General features: G+C 30.9%; 1 protein-coding gene across 1 annotated transcript; it reads left to right on the top strand.

Annotated features, from left to right (window-relative positions):
- The first annotated feature begins 1,631 nt into the window (after positions 1-1,631).
- On the top strand, positions 1,632-16,702 carry LOC111712451 (xyloside xylosyltransferase 1). The gene is made up of 17 exons (XM_023487055.1): positions 1,632-1,713; positions 3,294-3,355; positions 3,686-3,722; positions 5,602-5,666; positions 6,767-6,853; positions 8,199-8,281; positions 8,627-8,675; positions 9,098-9,166; positions 9,792-9,908; positions 11,200-11,299; positions 12,376-12,448; positions 12,754-12,818; positions 13,585-13,635; positions 14,536-14,638; positions 14,893-14,961; positions 16,073-16,150; positions 16,257-16,702. Exons 4-17 carry the CDS (start codon positions 5,636-5,638, stop codon positions 16,365-16,367), a joined length of 1,086 nt encoding a protein of 361 aa, XP_023342823.1. The 5' UTR covers positions 1,632-1,713; positions 3,294-3,355; positions 3,686-3,722; positions 5,602-5,635; the 3' UTR covers positions 16,368-16,702.
- Positions 16,703-22,445: the final 5,743 nt, after the last annotated feature.

Genomic DNA, 22,445 nt, shown 5'->3' with positions numbered 1-22,445 from the left:
TGGTCGTATAGTTCACGTACTTTGGGGGACGATATATGTCGGCCGCTAGATGTCTCATGCTAATTTCTTATTTGATAGATAGATAATTTCTCCGTACACTTGACGACCAATATAGGAGACGTCAAGTTGTCGACCAATGTAGTTTATAGAAGGAACGGCCTCAGGAAAACAAAATCCACCAATGTTAATTGTAAGACGACATTTTAGAAATTCCTTCAATGAGATAAGGAAGGATGTAAATTCCGTATTTGATTAAAAAACAGTTATGAATTACAATTTCTAAAAGTAAAGTATTTGTTTTGGAATAACTTTCTCCTGTAAGTGGAGATACCGCTACCTGCCATGGTCCAACAAAATATTGCATTATCATGGTTTTGTAAATATCTTAACCCGTGTTGTGTTTCAGTGTATTTGATTCTACTGGTATAATACTGAACAATTTCTGTGTTCAATCTTCAGTGGACTATTTAAAATCATAAATTGAGTTTAACTGTCGTCTTTTTCCATAGTTTTATGGGTCCCACTGTATAAAGCGAGTAATTTTTACAGTGTAAAAATTACAATTTTCTCTGATGAATGAACTCTAGATTTACAAATGATTTTGTTTCATGTGGTATTTTTGAAAGTGTACATATAGTGTACAATGTATATTTCGATGAACAAATGCAATTTGTTTATTATCTAAAATATAACTTATAGTTTTAAAAAGAAATATGTTTATCATAATATACTGTACACTGTACACTGTATATATACATATATTAGATTAATAAACAAATAAACAAACTCTACAATAAATGAATTTATAATATATGCATATAGTGTACATTGTACTGTTTAAAGTCGTTGTATGGAACTAATGAAGCCTGGCAAATGATCACAGTCGATTGTAGACAAAGGTCGTATCTTTTTTGGTTAGACAGGTACTTTAGACATGCAAAGTATTAAAAAGCCATGATTGAGTGGAATAACAAAGCATGGTTGCACACACTCATGTATTTACATTATAACGATACAAACAATAAGTGCTGGATCTGCTGGATCAAACTAAAGTTTATCTAAAATCACACAACATTTCACCTGGGTCGAATATATTTCCATTTGACTCTTCTGATCAGATACTTCGTGCTGACTGCCAAGTATTGGGGCTCCCGGAGATAAGATGGCTGATGATACTGATTTCTCTGCCCGCAAGATAAATGCCGTTTCACTTCTTTCTCCAGCACGGGTCTTATCCTAGCTGCCCTTTAAACTGCTCTTTAAATGGGTCCAAATTGATATCTCCAGATGACAAAGTAATACCCTTTTGGACTGGATCTGGATTGTTTGACTTAATTCATAGATTGCATTTGTTAGGCATCATTTTTCCAACTGGGAGCAATAAACTTATACGATACTAAAGACATATGGGGGAACCCTTGTCTGGGTTCACAGTACACTGTACATTCCAATTTATTTCATGTACCAGGCCGAATTTCAACTATAGCCAGGGCAAGCAGTACAGTACAAATATTACATAGTATACATATTACAGATCTTTTATGTTTGTTTGCACAATTTTTTAGTGACTGACACCTTGTACATTTTACTGAATTCTGTACACTGTTGTACAGCAATATTGTTTCAGATGAAGAAGAATAGTTTATACAGAGTTGTGTGTATACTTTGCTCATCCTGGATTCTACTTTCTTATGTTCATATTCACAAACTCAGGTAGCTCAGGTCAAACCTATCTTTGAAATCTTCTAATCCAAAGTTACAAAAACCATTAAATGGGTTAAATGGCTAGCGACATTTATTATGTAAATTAAACGAAATTGAATACAGCTATCTAATTTTCTGAGAAATAGCTGGATTGCATTTTTCTAATTGAACGATCCCCTCCTTAGATCTGCATCAGGGGATTATTGTTCAATATTTATTCAATGTTTGTGTTTATTTATGCTTGAAATGAAAAAAAATCGAAGACAGCAATTGCTGATTTTGTTCCAACATTTTGAAATCAGGATTTTTGGTCAATAAAAGCGATTGAACAGTATATAATCATGTTTTAAAAAAATGGATTCCAGAAATACCGTTTTTTATTCGAATTTTCACAATTTCAAAATACCCTTTAATCATAATTTAATATACATTACACATATTATATGATATTATAATTTTCAAAGATGGAATGTATTGTATATATTGTATTTATTATATTAAATTCATTTATGTCACATTTTGTGGTGCGACTTTATAGTACCTCCTCATTAGCACGTAAACAATGTGCGTTCTCAATGTGCATTGAGCATCCTTATTACCAGTTCTAACAAAATATTTTACTTCGACCGGTCGTAAACCTTCCCTGTGGTCATGTGAGATGTCGCAAAAAAAATTAGGACTCGATTGGTTCAGCCGTTTTTACGTTTATTGGATACAAACAAATAAATAGACAATTGCAATGTATGTATTATAGATTTGCTTGTTTGAATTATTAATCTAAACAAAATTGAATTTTTAATTTTATCAAAAAAATACTTCGAATTTTCAAACTTTTGCTGATTTTTTGACATTTATATATGTCATGACTCATGCCATTAGTTTTATAGTTGAATCGAACAATAGGCCAAACATACGGTTATTTATAACCACCACGTCACATAACCTCCTCCTTGAAGAGACTATTAACAAAATTTCATTTGGCGCTTCAAACCTCCAATTTTATTGCCTTTCACACTTGTATCTTAGTAACACTGAGGAAATATCATGAAATTAAATAAAGTCTGACAATTTTCTTTCTTTTCTCCACTGCGTAAATCCGCAGATTACTTTAGATTTCAGAGAAGAAAAAACGAGGTTTACTTTTTGCGCAGCAAAGGTTAAAAGGGTACCGTTGTGAATGGGAATTTAACTTGTTGAACGGAAGATCACTTAAAACTATGTTCCTAGTCCCTTTTAATAAGTTCCAACGAGGACTTAAAAAAAATAATTATATTTACATTAGTGCACGTACTTTCTTTTATTAATTCTTTTAAAAATAAAAATAGACTTTTTACGTCAGCAATACTTCTGTTCACAATTTAGCATGAAAGGCATTTTGCTGATGATGCTGATGATGCTGAATTTACTTTTTCGGAAATTGTAAATCAATAAGGAACAATGACACATCTGTATCACGGTGCTTGTAAAATACAATGTTTTGTGTTTTACCGATAAACCCCATAGTTTTTTGTCTTTTAAGCTCAAACAGACAAAGCAGGATTTCTTGTAATTAAAATGAAAGCGTCTTGAAGAATAATATTATTTTCTAGGAATAATATAAATGAGCGGAGAAATATATTCAGTGATTATACAGAAAAGCTACGAAAAATAGGGACGTGTAAAAAATATGAAATAAAAATAAATACTTCTATTTTTTAAAAATTATATTTAATTATTTGATAGACGTTAAGAGAATTATTGACTGAGTTCTTTACATAAATTTAGATTTTTTAATTCCTGTATCTTTGCAACCTAATGTCGTAGCCTTATGATATTTCAAATTATTGTTTATGTTTGATCAAATATTCAAGGTTTGTCAGGGTGCAAAGATATAGGGCCTAGAAAACTTGAGTTTTTGTTTTAATGATAAAAATATAAAGAATTGTATTAACAGATATTTTAAAAAAAATATCTGCGATATTTTGACACGGTTGATTGGTAGGAGATGCAGAGTTTACACCAGCCGCAGAAGTTTTAAGGTACAGCCGCAAATAGTGCACTAATATTTTCTTTGCTTTGAAAATAAAGAATTCAATTCGCAATCATAGTAATGATGGTCACAATCGGAGGGGTGGGGGGGGGGAGTTATAGTTCAGTTGATTTAACAAACACTAATTTAAGTTTAAGATTGTTTCTTACAATTAAAGAAATTTTTAACGGGATTTGGAAAAAAAATCTTTTTATTCGATTCTCGAAATCTACGAAAAGAATGTCATTATGATTTTTGGAAGCAATTTTTTAATTAGAGAATGATAAACTATATTTACGTTTTTAATTATATAATTAATATGATATATTAAGTAAAGAATTAATTTACTATATCCACGTTTTTAATTATAGAATTGATAGACTATATTCACGTCTTTAATTAAAAAATTAATATACTAGATCCATGCTTTTTTGCTAGTCATGGCAATACAATTTTATAACAACTTTGAACTTGGATCTTTTTTGTTGTTGTTGTTGTTGTTGTTGTTGTTGTTGTAAACACTTTTTATATATTTCAGGAACACACCTATCAATTTACTAAATCTGTTTAAAGTGTGAAGTATACAATGATATAAAAACATCATTGTATTTTCTGACATTTATTCTTTCTCACGTCATTTCTAATTTTTACAAATATGCTTTTACATTCTGAACATACAATACATAGATTATATCAATTATATCATGATTATTAACAACTTCCTGCGCGTTGCGCGTGGAATCCCAAAAATCGTCCAACACTCAGAAAAAAACTACCTTCTGCGCCGAATTGGTTAAATCGAGGGATACCGGGGCACGTCAAACTAACTACAACGGAGTGCATCTTGTCTATGTTGGAACATTTAAAGTCATATTTTGATCTCTCATTCATAATCTGTTATAAATAACGTGAAATGCCTATTATACTTAAATATTCTAAAAAAGTATAAAAAAAGAATTACTAAGAAACTTCACATAATGGGTGAAAATAGTTTCTAAAGTTAAGACTCCCTAGAATTTTTACTAAGACCTCTAGTTCACCGTGGGGGTTGGGGAATGCAATATATTTTAGTTTTTTAAAGTGCGATTTTATCGATCGGATATAATCGGTAAAAAAAATCGATTTAGTCTCATTTTTTACCCAAACGGCTATTTTTGAATCTTACTTGGGCTTACAGGAATTCGAAACGTATAAAATACGTACTTAATTTGGTTATAAAAGTTTATAGGAACTGATTGCTTCCCACAAAATTCAATTTATAAATCTAATATCTTTGCAACTTGACATCGATAATTCAAACTTTTAATTCTACTCGATCAAATCAAAAGTTTTAAACATATTATTAGGTTGCAAAGGTTTTTACGTGCCATTAAGTTGCAAAGGTTTAGGGATTATAATATTAGATATAATATATAATATATATAATATATATTATAATATGTAGATTTTTTAGATCAGTTCGTTTAAGCTTTTAATAGAAGCTAAATTAGGATTTTATACATTTACAAGAATTTAGGGTTTAAGTATCGATAGTTTAATACAAGGTACTAATGCAAGGAAAGTTATTTCAGAGGTGTACACATTTTTTGTACTGCAGTGTACTTTGGGCGGAAAAGTAAACACAAGACGGATGTCACAGCATGACATGGAATCCCTTTTCACATAAAAAATCAATGAAATATTCTGGTCATAGAAAACTATTATGCGAATTATCAAAATTGTCAAAATTAAATGCTTTTATCGCCCTCGGATACCAGACGAACACTGATGCATCTATTCTTGTTTACAAATTCCGCCCAGAGAGAACTGGTTTCAATATGTACGCAGTGTATACGCAACTGCAATTAACTTTCCATGCATTAGTGCCTTGGTTTAATACAACTATTTAGTCCAGCATCAAACTGCATCAACCTGGGATTCATCATGGTTAACAGGCATCAAACTTCAGGCTTCGGTAAATTCTTGATTTTTTCGTCGATTATTATCAATATTGTATTTTTCATCTCTTTGTTTTTTTGGTTTTTTCTATTTTGTGTTTTTTGCGGTCTATATTTCATTTGGTGTGTTTTTCGTTAATTTCGTTGTTTTTATAGTTTTAATTGTTTTTTTTGGTCTATTTATTATGTTTTTTGTCTCCATTCTCTTATGTTTTTGGAAAGTCAAACAAGTGTATTTAATAATCATCAATATTTTCATTTTTTCTTGCTTTTAGAACCATGACGTTGTCTATATTTTTCCCAAATCAAAAGTAATGACAAAAATGATATTACAAAAGTAATGATAGAAATTATATTATAAAAGTAATGATAGAAATGCTAGTACAAAAGTAATGATAGAAATGATATTACAAAAGTAATGATAGAAATTATATTATAAAAGTAATGATAGAAATGCTAGTACAAAAGTAATGATAGAAATTATAATACAAAATTAATGATAGAAATAATATTACAAAAGTCAACAATTCAAGAAAAAGGCTGACAAAACTCCGTACAATCGTCTGTGAAGTCTCATCCTTTGTGAGTAACCCTGCATCTACAGGGAAAACCATGAAATCTCTTTAATAGGAAAAACCACGATTTTAAGATTTAAGTTTTGACTTTAGATTTTCCGGACATTTATTGATGAAACACAGCATGTGTGCAGAGTAAACAGACTCATTTTACTTAATAAGTGATTTAATGAGTTTATAATTTTAAATCTATTTGCCTTGTAACAACATCAAATACGCTAAATTCACGCACCCCTGACCCATTAGAAAAAGTAAATTCAACCTAACGTCTGACCGCGTCAACCTTGTTGCACCGGCTAGTTCTTTTGAATGTCTGCTTTATTTACCCAATGTCCGGGCGATACAGTACAAACTGGGACCGGAAAGGTTGACCCGGCTCGGAAATTCAAATGTACTACGGCTCCCCGTGAATTATTGATTCAGTATCGTCTTCCTATTCCACAGTTTTCTGGTTCTCACTAAATTTTATAGATTTTCGTTTTTTTAACTGGCCTCTTTTTCAAAAACATTTCTGATAACTTGTTTTTAATGAGTTTGTTTAGATGAGGAGTTTTCCCGACGGTCTAAAGAGTCTTTAACAAAACTTCTACTGCAGGCAGATTCAAGGAGACCCATACACTTTATTGTATGTAAGTTAAATATAGGATTTAGCGTAGTTATGTTCATTGATCTATGACCCGAGCTTGGAACTTTTGAATGGTATATATCGGGATTAATGCTTGATCCACTCTTTTTTAAAAATTGAAGATATTTATATATATTCTATTCTGTCCCAAAATCTTACAAAGTGTTTTTTTTTTCAAATAAAAGACAAAACAAAAAAAATCTGAGAAAAAATGTAAAATGTGTTTTTGCCACAAACTCAAATCTTCGAATCCCTTTATCTTTGAACCTGGTGGTGTAAACCTTTAAAATTTCAAACTAATGCTGATTGATCGTACATAATTCATAGTTCGAGATAGAAAAGGTCTACGACATTAGGTTGCAAAGATATAGGGATTATAAAATCAGATTTTGTTGCAAAAACTGAGTTCCTCGGCGCAAAAATCTTAAGCAATGAATGCAGTGAATTTACTATTGAAAAAAATCTCCCTGTTTTGTTTTGTCCCAGTTTTTGTCTGGCTCACCCTGGATATTAAACACAGCTCTAAGAGATATTAAACACAGCTCTAAGAGATATTAAACACAGCTCTAAGAGATATTAAACACAGCTCTAAGAGATATTAAACACAGCTCTAAGAGATGGGCTAATTTTTAGTTGTATTTCTTTCGTCCAAAGGAATTGAGTCTTTGCCACAAAGTCTGATTTTCTAATCCCTATATCCTTACAGCCTAATGCAGTTATAGACCTTAGATATTTCAAACTATGAATTCTGCTAGATTATATAATATAAGATTGAAATATTACATTGAATACACCCCCGGGTGCAGAGATATAAGGATTAGAAAATCAGAGTGACAAAGACTCAATTCCTTTCAAAAAGATTGTTTTGAAATAACATCCTTAAATTCTGACCGTAATAACTATAGTATTTTTGCCCGATCGGTTTGTTTGAAGTTAGAAAATAATATCTATTGCGTGTGACTCAATACACATTACATTTTTTTCCCTAAAATGAATATTTTTTTACACATTTTACAACAAATGTACAAAAGAACTGGATCTTGTCACAGATTTTCTCATCCCTATATCTTTGCAACTAAATGTCGTAGATCTTTGATAATTCTGATCTTCTGTTACACCAAATAGTCTAAGTTTGAAATATCAAAGGTTTACACTATGCAGGTTGCAATGTTAGAATTAGAAAAATTAGAAAATTTGAGTTTGTTACAAGAACTCAATTCTTTTGTTTACAGACAGAATTTATAGCTTTAAATCTCAAAGGTCTACAACATCGGGTTGCCAATTAGAAAATTAGAGTTTTTGGCAACAACTTTACAATTGTTGGATTAATTTCAACAAATTATTTTTAGTGACTGATGACTGGAGTAGACAAGACGTCGGTGAGTTTATGGTGACTCTGCTAGCCAGGCTTATATCCACAGAGTTAATCCAGGTATTCATCATTAAAGGGAATATTCCCAATATTTAAGAGTTGGACAAAAATTAGAATATTGTTCAGATATTCCTGTTTGAAAGAAGCTGAAAGCTCTAATTTATTATACTAACTGTCTTTGCAGCCTCATGTTGAAATATGAAAGATTTGAACCATCAGGTTAGAAAGAGATGGCGATTTCAAAATCAGAGAGAGTGAATCAAAAAGAATCATTTCTGATCGACAAAAAAAAATGAATTTTCTACACCCCCTTCTTTTTAGAGAACACTCCCTTTAGTTATATTTTCCCTAAGAAATGACCAAATGAAAAGTTAATTAATAATTTAATAATAGTATTTTGATCAGGTTCAGAACCGGAAAAGAAAGCACATTCCACCGGTTTACGTATCTTTAGGTTGATATTTAGCATGAAAATCATTTTCTTTATTAGTTTAACAAAATTGTTTTATTCGGTTTAATCTGAAAACCAGAAGAATTATGTCTTAGATAGAAGAATTCGTTTTTATTCAGTAAAAAAACTGTTCAGTGTGTAAGATCTTCTTTTTTGGCTAAAATATAGTTCAATAAGGAACTATAGTTTTTACCACAAACTCTGATTTTCTAATCTCTATTTCTTTGCAACTAAATGTCTGGGACCTTCGATATTTTAAACTATGAATTCTGTTAAATCAAATAATCTAAGTTTGAAATATCAACGGTTTACACCATCAGGTTCCAAAGATATAGAGATTAGAAAATTAGAGTTTGTAGTAAAGCCTTAATTTCTTTGTAAAAAATTGCGATTATTTATCAATGCTAAATATTAAATATCTGGAGTTGATTATCACGAGGTTGCAAACTTAAACATGGATTTTGTGAAAACCTTTCAAAGCTACAAACTTGGAGGAAAAGTACACAATTCTTATCAATTTCAAATAGTTTTAAAAAGTTAAACATGGAAAGTTTTAAGAAAGACAAATAGGTTTTGACAATCCCAGTTTAATATTAAAATGTGAAAATGCAAGTTTTCTCCAGGTAATGTCAAAATCAAAAGGTTTATAGATTTTAACAAATGCATGCAATATTAAAAAACAATAAACCAATTAAATTGAATTGGTTAATTTTCCTTACTTTATGATTTTCTCACATAAACATTTTGTGGAACCAACCATTTTTAAGCGGCGTCTCAAATTTAAGCTGCGGCACAAATTCTTTAAATTCGGCCTCTGATATGTTAAATCGTATAATCTAAGCTTGATATTTCAAAGGTTTACAGCATCAGGTTCAAAAGATAAAGGGATGAGAAAATTTGTGTTATCTTGGCAGGGACTCAACTCCTTTGCCCAATTATTTTTATATTTATCAAATCGAATCGGGTAAAAAAAAGTGGCCTTCAGATTTTGGGAAAATACTCGACGAATTGTGAATTTTGGGTTAGGACAGTCTCTAGGAAATAACGAGCATGTTTCTCTATTTCAATATAAAGAATAAGATAAATATGATTTAATGAATTGATGTACTGGTTGTTCAGATAAAGAGGCTTTGCAGGAGGATAAATATTCTAGAGATTTCTTTTATATCGCGCCCTTCTACCATCTAGCGTTCACCTCTCTAACTACACTCATCTTCTTGGATTGCTTTGATTTAGGTACAGTTTATTTGTAAACTTCGTTATACTCTCCACAGTCCAGTTTACAATGGTACAGCCTTTAACCTGATGATAATATGAAAAAGATCACCGTAATTTTAGCTTGACAAGTTATTAATGCTGGCAGTTTCAAAAATAAAAATAATAATTTCAGTAGAATAAAGCTCTTCGCTCGTATATAAAGAGCGTCCAATATCATATTGGATTATCTCTAAGATTTAACGCTGAAATACGCAGATACGAACGAATACACGAAAACCCTGGTGTTTTCTGCGTGAAATTTTCTTTAATGATTATCATTTTTTTTAAATTTTCTGATTAGTCCCAAATATCGCAATTTACAGCAATAAACGATCCGAAATAATGTGGGATATATCTTTTCTATATAATAAAGCTCTTCGCTTTTATATATATGTATATAAGAGTGTATATGTGTTCACTATAGCTGACCAAACGGCTGAACCGAATTGACGGAAATTTTTTAGGGAACCCTTGGGTACCCTGGAATTTTTTTGAATTTCACTGGCAACGCCGGGCACTATAGCTAGTGATCAATAAATAAAAGATAATCTGATAGATATCTCATGATAGAAAGATATCTCATGATAGATAGATATCTCATGATAGATAGATATCTCATGATAGATAGATATCTCATGATATATAGATATCTGATAGATATCTCATGATAGATAGATATCTGATAGATATCTCATGATAGATAGATATCTGATAGATATCTCATGAAATCTTGATCAGACGCAGCTTGTGAGGGATAGACTGGGCATTTAACATATTTAAACTGTGAATGCAGATTGTAGAGAAAACATTTTTACAGTGTACAATTTTTAAATAAGAGCCTAAACATGTTTGTAATATTTGACCAGTTGTTTGTATAAATGCAGCTACCTTGTAGAATAGTATTAGTTACATGTTTTGTTAATTGAGAATTGTAACAAACATTGTTTCTTCTGCGAACTGAAACAATTGGTCAAACATTAAAAAAAACTTTCTTCTGCTGACTGAAATGACTATAACGCTCTTCTTCAAAATTGTGCACCGTAATAATGTCTGATTGGTATCAAAGAAATCTTAACGATTTTCTCTGCAATACTGCACTTTCAGCTCAACTGCCATGTCATGTCTAGACGGTCTCTCCCTTTAAATGACACCATAGTAGGAGATTTACTTGAAATTACGTATACAGTCTCTTTAAAACTNTCATCATTAGCTCTGCAGTTGCACCTACAAGTTACTACAACGTTTTTATTATTACAAATTATGTATCTAGACTTTAAAGCTGATATTGGGCTCCTTACTGATGAAGTAAAAAAAATGGAAAAAACCTCTGCTGTAATCGGAATAGGACTTGACCTAAGTCCACATTACAGGTATTACAAATATCACTAAATGATAATGCATAATCTTTTTAACCAGATCTATAGTAATAGTATAATTATATATATTATTTTTAAATTAATCCAAAATGGATCTTGTAATAAATCCAAAATTGAAACATGAACGAGTCGAATGAATGACGAGAATAAGATTAATGAATGACTAACCCCATGAAGATATTAATAAAAACCAACTCAATCAATGGGTATAAATTATCTATTAAAAAAAATTGAATAATTGAATTTACTTATCATTGAAGGTTAAAAGAAACAAAAGAATTAATAATCAAACTTATAATAATAAGCAAATAAATGAATAAGTCAATGACTTAACTAATAAATAACTCAATGATCTAATAAATGAATAACTCAATAACCTAATCGATAAATAACTCAATGACCTAATTAATAAATAACGCATTGATCTAATCAATAAATAACACAATGACCTAATCAATAAATAACACAATGACTTAATCAATAAATAACTCAATGACCTAATCAATAAATACCGCAATGACATAATCAATAAATAATGGCCTAATCAATAAATAACTTAATGGTCTAATTAATTAATAACTCAATGACCTAATCAATAATCAAATAGCTCAATGGCCTAATCAATAGCAACGACCTAATTAAAAAATAACTGAATGATATAATCAATGAATAACTCAATGACTTAATCAATGGCCTAATAAAATGAATAATTCAATGGCCTAATCAATAAATAACTCAATGGCCTAATCAATGAATAACTCAATAGCCTGATTATATAACAATTCTATGGCCTAATCAATAAATGACTCAATGGCCTAATCAATAAATAACTCAATAGCCTGATTATATAACAATTTAATGGCCTAATCAATGGATAACTCAATGGCCTAATCAATGAATAACTCAATAGCCTGATTAATTAGCAATTCAATGGCCTAATTAATAAATAACTCAATGGCGAAATCAATGAATGACTGAATAGCCTGATTGGCTAACCAATGAATAACTAAATGACCCAATCAATGAATAACTAAATGAACCAATCAATGAATAACCCAATGAATGTTCAGAATAAAGATGGAAGCCTACAATAAAATCTATGGGATGGGACCGGATAGTCCAGGAAGACCAGGAAGATTTCAAGTGAGAATTCTTGAATTAAATTTATATCAATCCGACATTTATTTATCCGCATTCAAAACCTACTCTCGTTAATAGAGTTTCCTACTGAAGTGGTTGTTACTTACACTTAATTGTTAGCCCTACAGATCCGAAAAATTCCTACTGATTTCCATCAATTTCGTGCATTTCCGCATAACTACCCCAAATGGAATTCCGATTTGAACAAAAAAAAATAGGTCTGTTTTAATTAAATAAAAGTTATTCTAAGCTTTTAATATCAAAGGTTTGCAAAGATATAGGTATTAAAATATTTGAGTTTGTTTCAGGGGTTCAATAGCGGTGTTGTCATTTTTCATTTGGAAAGGATGAGAAGAAGTGAAACTTATAACAGGTAAAAAAAATATTTTTAAATAAATAATTATAAATCATGTTAATTTTTTTGTAAAATGATAGATAGTTAATGATGTAAAGCGGGTTAATTTTCTTATTAGCTCTTCTTTTAGCATAATTTTAGGTTATTTAATACTTTGTTAGATTTTGAGGTCATTCACGGTAACCTTGAACGGAAATCCTTTATTGACGATCTTGAACCATTTTGAATTGACAGTTTATAAGTTAGTTTAAATATAGACAGAAACAGACTTTAAGTTCAATTTCAAGCGTAATTTCATGCAAAGATGGCAATGCCCCAATTCTTAACGGTAACACCTTTGAAACATTTAATCGATTGTCGTTTTCCAGGTTCAAAAGAGTTCAGATCTGATAATTTCATATTTTCTTCTGCAGTAGAAATGAGAAAGTCACTTTTGTAGAGAAACCCCAATTTAAAAAACTGGGTATAAAACTATAAACAATTACTGGAATTAAAGTTACTAACTTAGTATCTACATAAAATATTGCGGATTTTCTCCATTCCTGCAGCAATGTACTGTACATCAGATCTTGAAGACATTTTGTAAGGGATTGGATAGAAATAACATATTAAAACATGCTAGTCACTTTGAGGGAGAAAGTTCCACGGAATTTCTAAAGAATAAGTCAAAAATGTTTATTGCACAAAAATATATTCTTTTCCACAAGACAACATTAATTACATTTTTTTTATTTAAACCTTATTTTTTTTAACTTTACATTTTTAATTTTTTATTTTATTTTAGTTATTTAAACTCAAAGGAATTAGTAGCTCTCTTTACAGAGCAGTTTGTAAGGTAATAAAATTATATAAATTTTTGAATTTTGGGAAAATTGTTTTGAAACGATTGGGACATAAGGTAGGGAACATTAGGGGCATATGGTACGGAACATTAGGGGCATATGGTTAGGAAACATTAGGAACATAGGGTAGGAAACATTAGGAACATAGGGTTAGGAACCATTAGGGACATATGGTAGGGAATATTAAGGCATAGAGAAGGGAAAGTTTGGGACGTCACGTAAGGAACATATGGGATTTTAGGGAAGAAAACATTTAAAGACATAGAGTAGGGAACATATAGAGACATGGGTTGGGAACATCTGATAATAAGAGTTGGGAACGTTTGTGACTTAGGGTAGGAAACATTTGGGAATATAGGGTAGAAAACATTTAAAGACATAGAGTAGGGAACATTTAGGGGCATGGGTTGGGAAGTTTTGGTAATATAGGGTTGGGAACATAAGGGACAAAATCTAAAAGTATTTTATGTTAATCCATTGAACAATATATGGATTAGTGTTCTCCACAGTTCAGGCCAGAACTACGGAGACATCAAAAGAATTTATAAATGTCGTTTCGGCAATTTTTCAATGGGTTTTATACTTTTATACCTCAGTTTATTTCAGTCATTGTAAAAATAAATGAATAGTCATAAATATATTATCATTCAATTAGAAAACTAAATGTTTGTAGCATTCCATTATCAGTAGGTGTAAAAACCAATATTTTATAAATTATTTTGATGATTCCGAAGTTCTGGGTAAAACTGTACAGTACAGTACAGTACAGTACAGTACAGTACAGTGCAGTACAGTACAGTACAGTACAGTACAGTACAGTACAGTACAGTACAGTACAGTACAGTACAGTACAGTACAGTCCCTTAGGAAAGATTTTGATAAAATTTATCTAGACCTTCAGTAGGGGATCAGGACTGGTTTACAAGCTTAGGGTTCAAGGAGCCCGAACTGTTTTATGTACTCCCATGCCAGTTTAATGTACAAACATCTCTACAAGTAAGTCATATTCACTGTACTGTATTGGGAGTCAAATAAAAGGAAACACAGATTTTATCTTATTCAAACATAAACGATCAAACCTTCGAGTTATTATTTGATAACACGACAACATTTTGGAAATCTTTGTCGTTCAATGTTTAGCAGATTCAATGTTTGATAAAGAATAAAAAAAATTAAAATGACAGCTGCATTTCATAAAATTAATGCGTACAACTATTTAGATTTTAATTTGGATAAATCTTATTTTATAGTGGATGAAAGAGAGTTACAAAGATGTTTTTGATGATTATCATTATTGTGACAATATGCAGAATGTTAAAGTAAGTATTGGTTTATTCAATCAGAGCTGAAAACTTTAGAACTGTTGATATTGAGATCAATGCTTGATCTCCTCTTTGTATTGTTAATCTCAAGATAAATTAAATCTTCAGTTTGCAACCTGAATAGTGTATAAAATTCAATCAATAGAGTGGCGTATGTACAGGGTGTCCCACGAAACAAGACATTTAATAAACAGTTATTGTTAGTTAAACAAATCTTTTGCTTGATTATATTTTACTTTGAAATCAATTTTGATATAACATGACTCCCATATAATATATTTATTGCTCTTTGGTATCAAACAACTGAGCAAATAATGGAAAAAGACATTCTAAATTCTTCACCAACTGTCATGTTTCGTGGGACACCCTGTAGAACCCGAATAGTTAATTAGAAGCAAGGGAATTGTACGCACCATCTAATAAGAAACTATTATCTGAGATGGAATTTAAAGAATTTGAGCCGCGGTTTAAATCCGCCAAAACCCGGTTTAAATTAAGCGCCGGTTTAAATCTTGAAACATTTGATACAATTTTAAGTGGAACCAACCATATTTAAGCCGCGACTTAAATTTAAACCGCCGCTCAAATTCTTTAAATTCGGCCACTGGTAAAATATAAATTATAAAAGAGAGAAAGAAAGCGGATTAAGCAGGAAATTAAAAGTGTCCACATTGGATATTCAGATATACCGATCGGGATTAAAAGTATCCAATTCTAAAGTTCCCAGCTCTGTTTGCTGTACTTTTTGTTTTTTATGATTTAAGAAATGATTTTTCAAAAATTGAAAGTATTTAAAATGTCAAAAATATTATTATTTAATTTAATTATTAAAGAAATATTAACTTCAAATTTAATAGATAAAATGATTTTCACGTTCATGAAATTGAAAAACAGCTCGATTAACTTATCAAAACAACTAAATTCTATATAACGAATAGGGGGAAAAAATAAAAAAAGGTTTTTGTTATAAACTTTATCAGAAGATCATTACTTTTCCATTTTTTTTTTATACTGATGAGCTCAAATTTGAAAAATCAAACAAATTTCCAAGTATTTTTTTTTTCAAAAGTTAATTGTCTATTTTATAAAATACCTTTTTTCCCTTCAGATTATACATTTGAACGGGTGTGGTCCGACTCCTAAGGATTGTGGAAACCTGGGAGACCCGTCGTTACATGCATCAAAGGAATAAGATTGGAATTTTCGTATTTTTCTACAATTCTTCAATCCTTTATTGTTTTTTATTTGTAAACTCATGATAACAAGGAAGTCCAAATCTTTGATGTTTCCAGAGGTTCAGAAACGGCGACTATGATCATATTATGTACGGAACTTTTCAAATGGACTGGACATTTTTCATAAGAAAAAAATGGCAGAAAGTGAGACAAATCGAGTCTAGTTAGCAATTTTGATTTTTCAACATTTTACATCTTTTATCTGTTAATTTAAGTACTGCAAGTACAACAAATACGGGTTTGGCTTAATTTTTTATTTTTATTTTCAAATTTAAAAATCCCAATCTTGTTTGTACAGAAATACCTAGAGGGCGCTTACTTCTATACAGTCTTTAAGATCGACTGGGAGTATTTTGCAAGAAGAAAATGGGGGAAAATTAGTTGATGATTTTCCTTAAACATTACATTTCATATTGCAGCTGGCAATAGTTAACTAAAGATTTCGATATTTTAAAATATTTAATACAGGACTGCCCACAAAGAATAAGACTTAAATGACGACCCAAAACTCTTTAAAATAGTACAGGGTGTCCCACGAAACATGACATTTGTTGAATAGTTGTGAATGTCTTCTTCCATATATTATATTAGATATTGAAGACTTTTAGTGAAGTTTATTTCGTTAAAAAGTCTTTTACTAAAATATATTTTGCTAAGAAATCAATTTTACTATAATACGACTGTCATATTCTATTTTTCATTAGTCTCTTTAGTATCAAACAACTTGAAAATCATAGAAGAAGATATTTCAAACTATTCACCAACTGTCATGTTTCGTGAGACACCCTGTATGTGAGTCTCATTCTTTGAGGCTAGAGTACAAAGTATATATGTAATGTAGTCTTAGTCTTCCATATTTGATCTTTTCTACATAAATAACAATAGATAACTACCATAGATAAAGATAGATTGCGCATAAGACGACATTTTTCATCTTGAAAGATATAAATGTACAGAGACGTTTTAAAGATATTCCTATTATATAGATTACCTAGGTCGGTTGTGAACATTGGCTGTTCTTATGTCATTGAGTACTTGTGGTGTACATGAGTTCTGTAGAGAGAAATTTAAATTAGTTTAGTCCTTCTCATGTCCTTCATTTCTCGTCAAAATGATATACTGCTCAGTGAAATGTTGTTGTCCAAATAGTTCCATTCCCGGAGTTGTTTTACACTCTATTATATGAAATCCATTAAAACACCAAACCACCCCGCTTATCATTGAATTACACTTTGACCCCTAGAAGTATGAGTTCGCGGACTGTACAATTCTTGGTGATTTTGCGTACATAAGCTATCTATGTTTATTTCACCTTTTAAATAACTACAGGGTGACCCACGGATACTTATAGGATACAGGGATACACTTACATTATTCACTTACAGGGATACACTTATATTATTCACTTACAGGGATACAGGGATACAATTATATTATTCACTTACAGGGATACAGGGATACAATTATATTATTCACTTACAGGGATACAGTGATGGACATAACAGCTTTAAGTTTTTAAGGATGATCTCTAAACTCCCGAAAAGGGGTGATTATTTGTTCAAATGTTTTTTATTCACTTCGTGCGTTGTTTTAGGTATTAGGCATTCTGCATCATGTTGCAGTAAATAGTTTTGCTGTATCCATAAAAAACATGTTTAACCCTATTCCGACTGAGGGTGGGTCACGGTGACCCCCCGTATAGTTTTTTTTTTGCGATAACTCAAAAAGTATTGATCTGTTAAAATGTCTACACGCCTTAAACAGACTAAATATAAATCTAGACGTACTTCCAGTAATAGGATTTCAACATTTTATAGCTCTTTGGAAAGCCTTTAACACAAAGAAATTAGATTGCACAATGTCTGCAAAGAAATTTTGCGTAGATTTTTGCACAGACGCCTTTTAGTTAGTCTTCGCAAATTTTGCAAATATTTTTGCATATTTGAACTCGCCGGGCCGGTCAAGGGGTTTTCAAAAATGTATCATTTGCCATATTTTGCGCAATTTTTGTTTTATTCACATTTTGCTTAATAACTAGATTTCGCACTAAATAGTAAGATTTTTTCAAATTTGCAATTTTTTCTTAAGATTATTGAAGTAGAGCCCAAGGGCTTTTCAAAAATATATCAAATGTTATTATCAAAACAACTAAATTCTATATAACGAATAGNCTGGAATAGGGTAAAGCAAATTAAAGTCTTTTGAAAACCCGGTGAAAAAAAGACGGTCAATAATTTAAAAAAAAATATTTCAGCCAAAAAGCCAAAAATTTAAATTTTTAAAAAGCCCTTTAAAAGTGGGAATGCTTTACCAAACTTTAAAGGTATAAACAGATTTTTTTGACCAGAGCAAAGAAAAGAAGGAAATGAACATATTTTTTTCTTTTTGCACATTTTAAAGTTACCCTTTATCTGTTTTGTAAAAAATAACATTATTTTCCAGTTTTGGGAAATACCATGGATGAGAGGTTTTAGAATTTTTGATATATTTGCAAATGATTTGCAAATTAATAATTAATCTATTCAATTTATTAGAAGTATCCATCTCCCCCACTTCAACATTAACCCTAGTAAGACCGAACCTATAATCAAAGAATTAATTACCTTACATTTTCAAGAGTTAAAAAATCAAGCTGTCCTGCCAAATTCAGAAACTATCTCCATCAACTGACCGACACAGCTGACCTATTCGTAAATATTATTCACTTACAGGGATACAGGGATACACTTATATTATTCACTTACAGGGATACAGGGATACACTTACATTATTCACTTACAGGGATACAGGGATACACTTACATTATTCACTTACAGGATACAGGGATACACTTACATTATTCACTTACAGGGATACAGGGATACACTTACATTATTCACTTACAGGATACAGGGATACACTTACATTTTTCACTTACAGGGATACAGGGATACACATATATTATTCACTTACAGGGATACACTTATATTATTCACTTAAAGGGATACACTTACATTATTCACTAACAAGGATACACTTATATTATTCACTTACAGGGATACAGGGATACACTTATATTATTCACTTACAGGAATACAGGGATACACTTACATTATTCACTTACAGGGATACATTTATACTATTCACTTACAGGGATACACTTACATTATTCACTTACAGGGATACACTTATATTGTTCCCTTACAGGGATACACTTATATTATTCACTTACAGGGATACAGGGATACACTTATATTATTCACTTACAGGGATACAGGGATACAATTATATTATTTACTTACAGGGATACAGGGATACACATATATTATTCACTTACAGGGATACACTTACATTATTCACTTACAGGGATACACTTATATTATTCACTTAAAGGGATACACTCACATTATTCACTTACAGGGATAACATTATTCACTTACAGGGATACACTTATATTATTCACTTACAGGGATACACTTATATTATTCACTTTCAGGGATACAGGGATACACATATATTATTCACTTACAGGGATACACTTATATTATTCACTTAAAGGGATACACTTACATTATTCACTAACAGGGATACACTTATATTATTCACTTACAGGGATACAGGGATACACTTATATTATTCACTTACAGGAATACAGGGATACACTTACATTATTCAATTACAGGGATACACTTATACTATTCACTTACAGGGATACACTTATATTGTTCACTTACAGGGATACACTTATATTATTCATTTACAGGGATACAGGGATACAATTATATTTTTCATTTACAGGGATACAGGGATACAATTATATTATTCACTTACAGGGATACAGGGATACACTTATATTTTTCACTTACAGAGATACAGAAAAAAGGTTGAAACTTAAATGACAACGTAAAACTGTTAAAAAATGACGATCATGAGGTTTGACTTTGATTATGTTAAAGGCTTTATTTAATAAACTGTCATATCTGTCACAATTGACAGAATATAGTGTGAAATATTGTTCGATTTATTTTTCTTCATATTCCCCATTTTTTCGAATCTCTTAAATCAAAATCTAGACAAATGTTAAGACCCCAAAAAGTAAAACTCGATAGTTTCGTTCAACAATACTCTTTTAAATTTCGGGCTCTGAACTAACCATTCAAGTGTATTGGACACAGTTAACAAAATTAAGAAAACGAAAGTTTTTCGTTTAATTTTTAATTTCAAAACTTTAAACGAATCTTTGCTTCAATAATTAAAACTAAAAATATTGGAAGCTTTGTCCACCTTTTAAATAACTACAGGGTGACCCACGGATCCCACGAAACATGACAGTTGGTATAAATAGTTTAGAATGTCTTCTTCCATAATTTGATAAGTTTTTTAATACGAAAGACAATAATAAAAATATTATTTAGTAGTAACATTAATTTCAAAGTAAAATATACCAGAGCAAAAGATTTTTTAAACGAAATAAACTGCAAACAGCCTTTAATATCTAATACAGTGTATGGAAGACGACATTCAAAACTATTTATCAACTGTCATGTTTCGTGGGACACCCTGTATTTAACGCCTTTATAACCAAGTTGATTCGTAAAAATGTAGAAAGACTTGATTTAGTCACGTCGAATTAAAAGTTTGAAAATTGAACGTTCTCGAACGTCTGAAATGATTTTAACCCACTCGTATACTACTAAGTTTTTAGGGCGCTCGCGCACACTTCCATATCAATTGAACATTTTCTCTTTGAATAAATTGAACATTTTTTCATTGTAATAAAAAATATTTACGAATTTTCTAAAAAATTATTCAGGGATTTTTAAAATTTAATGTTGGGAGGCTAAATTTTGAAATTTTGATCATTCATAAACCTTTACTGGGGTCATGTAAGGTCCCACACAAAATTTGGGCCCGAAACGGTTCAGCCTTTTTGACGTTTATTGGATACAAACAGACAAACAGACACCCAAGCAAAGAATATATATACTGGGCTTGTAGGGAGCTTCTCGCCCACCTTCTATTTCAGTTGTGAGTAATTTCTTTTTGTATACATTGTAAAACAAAAACAAAAAAGGTTCAGATTTTATAAAAAAAATCGTGGATTTTCGGTTCAGTCGTTTATTCGATACAAACACCCAAACAAACAGAAAACAATGTATATATATATAGATATTATTGCCGTTCTCTTGTTACTTTGTCCAGAACTGAATCAGTCCAGGTACAATCAGTCCACTAAGAATATCAACCAGAACACGATCCACATGGCTACAATCCCATGAACTATCAACACCACTATCACTAAGGCGCGATCTCGTTAGCTATCAGTGTCAACACGGACACTAGCAATTAATTGATCAATGCCTGCGTAGTTTAAGTCTAATGTACGTATTTATAAGATTAACAAGGATATATATATATAATGTAGTTAAGCTATCTCCACACATGTTTTCATTCTAGTTTAAGTGTGATCTCGTTAGCTATCAGACACTAGCAATTAATTGATCAAGCCTCAACCAGGATAAGTTCCACAGGGCTACAATCCCGTAAACTATCAACACCACTCTCTCTGGGCGAGATATCGTTAGCAATCAACGTCAACACGGATACTAGCAAGTAATCAATCAATGCCAAATCTCAAGGCACAATCTCAACTCATATGTTTTAAAGAAAACCAAATTACTCTCAACACTGTAATCAAAGCATAGTCTCTATATTAACTAATTTATTTTAGATATCTTATGTTACAAGAGCTGGTGAATATCGAGATTAATGCTTGTTCTGCTTTTGTTATTAATCTCCGGATTAATTAACAGATCGGGATTAGGGATATCCCAGTCTAAAGTTTTCAGCTAAGTTAACATGAATCAACGTAATTACAAGTTTTATATACAGCGTAGTTTAAGTCTTATGTACGTATCTCCGCACATGTTTTCATTCAAGTTTAAGTTGAATGTACGTATTTAAAGGATTAACATGGATAGATATAAACGTAGTTAATCTAATCACAATGCATGTTTTAATCATGTTCCGTAGCTTATGTTTAATATATCTAGTTATGTTCAGGTTAACAAATATGGGGTTTGCTGTATTTATTACATAGCTCTTGGAGTACAGTTCTGCATTGGAAATATGATCAATCTATCCCTTCAGATGCCAGATTCGTTTAGAACAGTTGTAACAAAAACCTCACTTTTTAAATCCAATCCAATCAAAACAATAAATTGAATTAATTTAATAACACAAATAATACATAATAAAATTCCTCTT

Source organism: Eurytemora carolleeae, unplaced genomic scaffold, assembly GCF_000591075.1.
Source record: "Eurytemora carolleeae unplaced genomic scaffold, Eaff_2.0 scaffold1279, whole genome shotgun sequence".
NCBI classification, from domain to species: Eukaryota; Metazoa; Arthropoda; class Copepoda; order Calanoida; family Temoridae; genus Eurytemora; species Eurytemora carolleeae.
The sequence above is the reverse complement of the archived record's forward strand: the minus strand, read 5'-3'. Positions and strand labels throughout refer to the sequence as shown.